Genomic DNA, 5636 nt, shown 5'->3' on the forward strand with positions numbered 1-5636 from the left:
AAGCCAATTTATGTGTGTGTATGTGTGTGTATGTGTGCAGGCCTTTGCACAGTGTCAGGGGGAATAGCCTGTTGGGGTTATGGAGGGTGCAGTGTGGGGTGATGAATAGGATGCTTTTGTGCTCAGTCTCTCAACTGTCTGCGAACCAGTGAAGGAGAGAAAGGTGAGAGAGAAAGGGGGGACGAGGTGAGGGAGATAGCCAGATAAAGGGGAAGAAAAGACGAAGAGAGATAAAGTAAGGGGAGAGGAGATGAGAGAGAGAGACGCTGTGAAGTGTGGGGAGTACAGGTGAGACGCCGGGGTACAGGAGGTGAGAGAATGGGTGGTAAGGTGAGGAAGAGGAGGGGAATGTGAGAAAGGAAAGGAGAGGGAGACTACTTGTGCATTCAAGAACACTGCACCGTTGTCTCCTCAGCCAGCAAAGAGACAAAGAAGTTGGCTAATGTAGGAAATCGTTGCTATTCATGTCAGTGGAAAAAGAAAACAAATGTCCCAGGAGAAAGAAAAAAAGATCAAAAAAGAGAAAGAGGAAGGAGAGAAAGTGCCCCAGTTGGTAATTTTGATCACTCTGCAGAACACAGAACTGACCTCATGGCCTCAACCTTCACACATGATGGGGTTTGGAAATGAGCCAATCGTATTGACGGATGCTGATGAGTTCAGCCAAAGCTGCTGGTGCTGGTGTGGCCACATTTAATACATAACGCATAAAGAGAACCATTCGACTGTACTACTTTCTAATAAAAAATAATGTATATTACATTTTAAATGACACAGCATTACAATGGAGACTGAGGCGGGAGCATTAGAAGGTCAACTGTGATGCAAAGTCTTGATATGTGATATTTAAGAGACCTTTAAACACTTTTTAAAAAGTATGAAATAACCATCACATGAGGAGGAAAAATCCCAGGACCTTTCTGGCCTAAAACTCCATCTGAGGAGGTACATCCAGCTTCTCTGACAGGCTGGGCTGAACCTTAATACTTTATTGGTACAGACAGGCAGTACACATCTGTGGCTCTGATCATCAAAAGCTGTCAAAAAAAAAACTGAAAGCTGGCATCTAAAGATGAAACAATTAGTCAAGGAAATTACTGCAACTACTTTGCTTATCGATTCATCATTTTCAAGTAAAAATGTCAAACATTATCTGATTCCAGCTTCTCCACTGCGAGGATTTGCTGCTTTTCTTTATCTTTATAGTAAAGAGAATAAACAGGTGATTTGATAGACCAAACAACTTGGGCAAAAAAAAAAAAAGTGATTTTTTTTTCATTTATTTAAACAAGGATGATTTATCGTGAAAATAATCTGCCTTACTAACAGATAGTAGAATAATTCTTTCCTCAGGCTGTGAGACTACTGAATTCTTCCTCCACACTCCACTACAAAGTAGCTTTATTTTTATGACTTGATGATTTATTCAGTCATACTCATATAACTTTTGGGTTTTTTGGGAGTAGCGTAAAGGGACTGGTTATGCAATCTTGTGTTGCATAATGATTATTAAATTGAATCTTGAATTGGTCATTGAAATAATTGTTATTTGCAGCTCCTTGTCTCAAATTGTTTATTTAGGCAACGATCTTCAACAGCTACTTGTGTTTAGAAGTTATACATTTTAGATTTTGGTTTTAAAGCTCATAACAATTAGTTGACTAATATTTAGCTAATTTACATAAAATATACCAGCAACAAATTTAATGCAAAAATACTGATAATTTGCTGGTTTCAGCATCGAAATTGAGAAGAATTGCCATTTCTTTGTTTTTTATCATGGTAAACTGAATACTATTTGTTGGAATAAAACAATTTAAAGATGTAACTTTGGGCTCTGAGAATGTCTGATGGGCATTTGAACTGTTTTTGATATTTTGTATACCAAACAATCAATTAACAAAGAAAATAAGTAGTAAATAATAATCCTTAGTTGCAGCCCTATTTTAATTGTTACATCAAATTAAAAATTGGAATTTACATTATATTCTTCAAAGTATAGTATCGAAAGAAGTATTCATCTGGTATTAGTAACAAAACTGAAGTATCAGATTGCAGCGTAGCGAAACATGTCAAATGATACCCGGCCCTAGTGACAGGATGGATCATTGGATGCAGGTCTGTGTTGCACTTTTGGCTGTGTTTTTATGAGGAAGCTAAGAGGGAAGTGCATCTCTGTTTCCATGTTACTAAATCTGCGTCTGTGTCTGCATGTATCCAGTTATCCCTCCGCTCTGTACGGCATATCAGGATAATGATGCCTCGTGTCTCTCTTCAGAGCCATGAACATTATTGAGCTGTTGAGTCATCAACGAATGGAAAAAAAATAAATAAATAAATAGACAAAAATAAAGTAAATAGGATGTTTGGGTTCGTGTTGCAAATGGGCTGCAAAACAACACTTTTTGGATTTTAGCCAACTGTGATTATAATTCCCCTCTACCCAGATGTGTATCTTTCCTGTCAGCCCACGCATGTTATCTGTCACACATTTGGATTTTCATCTCTCTCAAAAACACAACATAGAAATACTTGAAATTATGCCATTTAGCACCAACGAGCTATTTTTCCCCACAGAAAAATGAGTCAAACGAGGAATAATCAAAGAGATGTATCCATGCCTGTTGATTGAGGCACACAGATACCTACTCTTGTTTCAGTCTGTTGTTTTTCTCTCTGATTCAGAATGAGAACTGGCCTGGAATAACTAACCCTAGCATGGACAGATAAATATTTTCTGTCTACCCCCACTGGGGTCCTCTGAGGCCATCGCAGCATGGCTTTTCTATGATGAAACAGCAGCGAGCGTTGGAGTGCTGAGGGAGTGGGCGATCAGGACACAAACTGTTTTTCTCGACAAACAGCAGGATGAGATGTGGGACTGGCAGAGATATGGCATCCATACCTCGAGCACAGCCAACACAGCATGCATCCTCACTAGCTTTGCAAAGTCATAGGCTCTCCACACACACAAACACACACGCTGCCTCTTGGTCTGAATGCATCTAGCTAATAGCATATTTGAAAAGTAAATAAACTGAGCCAACTGTATAGGAGCGAGTTAATTTGCATGTTAACAACAACAAATGTCTTGTGCTTTCATTTGTTATCAGGATTATGTTGTGCAAGTCGTTTAGGGGCAGTAAAGGTTTCTCTTACTCAACAAAGATTACTCTCAAAGAGTAATCAAAGATAGCCACAATAGCAGCAAACAGTAGTAGAACAGTGTTGATGAAGCCAGGTGATGATGTGAGGAGGCAGACATCATTAGCCTCCATCATCACACTTCATCAGAGGAGAGGGAGTGTGCACCCTCTGTAAGCGTAATGAGCTGGAAGTATGAACAAAAGCAGATGGCTTTATGAGTCAGACAATAAGGCACTCATAATTGAATATATATCATTCATTTCAACATAAGCAGTTGAGCCTCTTTTTTCCTCTCTTCTCGCTGCATCTCAATAGAAATCCATTATCATGGCACTGAGGAGCTGCGATCACACCGAAATCAGCTGGAGTTCAATGAGACTTTTCATTACTAGGAGTAATTCATTGAGGCTGAAAGAGAGTTAAAGTACAGTAGGGCTGTGATGACTGATAACAGGCTGATGATCATTTGTGTAGTGATGAACGGCATTCCCAGTATTCCTATTATGTTATCCAAGAAGTCATATGACATAGTGTTAATTTGCTCCTGACGCTATAATAAAGGGATGTCTTGCCCGTGGCGCTCATTTGTAAGAGACCTTATTAGACTTTAATATGTTATGGTGTGGTTAATGTCTGTCATAATACTTTTACAGAATGTGTCAGCCTTTTTCCCTGTAGTATTTTATCTCTTTATGAGTAGTTTATTCTTATTCTTACTCTTACATAACCACAGCTCTGGTTGGAAAAGTCAATTTTGCAGCCTAACTTTTTCCAAGAAAATAAAGTTACAAAGCCAGAAACTCGAAACAAACGGGGGATATGATTTATAGCGACGTGCACATGACAACTGAGCTGTCAATCACCTAGACTTTACCAGCATCTCAGTATGAGCAGAAGTATTTTAGCACAAAGCACTGAGTGAAACTTGGCCGCTGCTCGTGCTGCTCTAATCTGTTTTTCCTCTTGAAGAGCTCCCAGCAGGACGGCTGCCTATGGAGCAATTAAAGCCTCTTTCTTAATCCAACCGCCCCTGATGCTGAAAGACCGCAAAACAACTGGAACTCCGCTTCTTCCTCATCCTCCACCACCTCATTCCCCTCCTCTTATTTCTCCTCCACCGCGCAAGACAGCAAGTGCAACAGTACTCACCCCCAGTTTCTTACTCCGTATCCTCACGTATCCCTGTTTGACTATGTCGTTGAAGTTGGAAGCCATGGTGAGGGGAAGCGGGTAGCTTCCTGCCCGAGGTGAAAAATGAGTAAAGTAACCTCTATTTTTGGCCGGTGAAATCTTTTACTTGAGGCTCGGTCGGTCCGACATCCAGCGGGAGGAGAGCGAGCGGTGGGCAACCTGCTCCTGTGTCAGCGCTCAGGCTGCCCGGCTCCGGCGGCGCGATCCATCCGGGGAGAGAGGAGGGAGATACCATTCGTCAGCTGATTCACTTGAGCCGGAGAGGAGAGTAGAGGAGAGGCGCGCTTCCTGGACCACACCATCCCCGAAACAGCGAGGGGGGTGGGGGGATATCTGCCGAGGAGGGCGGGAGGGGTTATCTTTAAATCAAGGGAGGTGGCTACCACTTAAAATACTCTTACTTGGATTTTTTTTCCACCGTTGTTATTATTCTAAAATTCAGTAGACCTCTGTAGCTGGGGTGATAAGGACAATGAGTCATTTCCCCAGAGGTTCAACTAAAAAACTGGCTAATCAGGGTTGCCTGCTGAATTAGTTGATTTGCACTTGGTCAGTTATTTATATGAAAAATGAGCTCAGCCATACTATCATAGTCACATCTCTGGAATGAAATAACAGCCTACTAAAAATATACTTTGAAGGAAGAAATAACACATTGTTCCTGTTGCAATGTAAAGTTCATTTCATAAGCAAAGGCATTCTAGCTCACGTTGTTTTTACAGCCTTACTTGGTCTGGTATGACCACTAGCGTGCAGTGGATCATGTTAGCTAATGTTTGTATTTCCAAAGTTCGCCAACTTTAGATGGATGCTGCTCTAGGACACCACTTTTTTTTTTTGTGATCAGTTATTGATTATTGAAATTATTAGATTATTATTTATTGATTATTTAAAGCAACAGCCAGTTAGGTTTGCTGACTTTATGAATCCTCTGTACTACCTCACTACCTCTAGCTCAGTAGTGCAGGGTTGATAGGTCACATATACTGAGTTTGAGCACATCATTTATCTTTTTGATTAATAAAATCATGTATGAGCAAGTGCTCAAGGTCCAGATCAAGGTGCTTGCATTAATCATTTATAACACTTCACGTGTTTAATAAGACTACTTGTTTAGTGAATTTTGATGTAACTTTTGAAATCTGAAGTACCCCTTCAAATTCTGTCCTCCCCTTTATCCCGCCAACAATATGTTCAAAGAAAATATGCAAATATACAACAGAGCCTGGTGTTTAGACTAATTTGCAACACACTTTGTACCTTGCCTTTTTGGTTATTACCTGTCTGAGTATGAATAT

General features: G+C 40.4%; 1 protein-coding gene across 1 annotated transcript in view; it reads right to left on the reverse strand.

Moving 5' to 3' along the window:
• dok6 (docking protein 6) overlaps positions 1-4619 on the reverse strand; it is a 44327-nt gene extending 39708 nt beyond the window's left edge. The window contains exon 1 of the mRNA XM_018673999.2: positions 4297-4619. Within this exon, the coding sequence (XP_018529515.1) occupies positions 4297-4362 (66 nt within the window). The 5' untranslated portion in view covers positions 4363-4619. The remainder of the gene's footprint in view (positions 1-4296) is intronic.
• Between the last annotated feature and the right edge of the window lie 1017 nt (positions 4620-5636).

The sequence above is a fragment of the Lates calcarifer genome, linkage group LG24 (genome assembly GCF_001640805.2).
Source record: "Lates calcarifer isolate ASB-BC8 linkage group LG24, TLL_Latcal_v3, whole genome shotgun sequence".
Classification (NCBI taxonomy): Eukaryota; Metazoa; Chordata; class Actinopteri; family Centropomidae; genus Lates; species Lates calcarifer.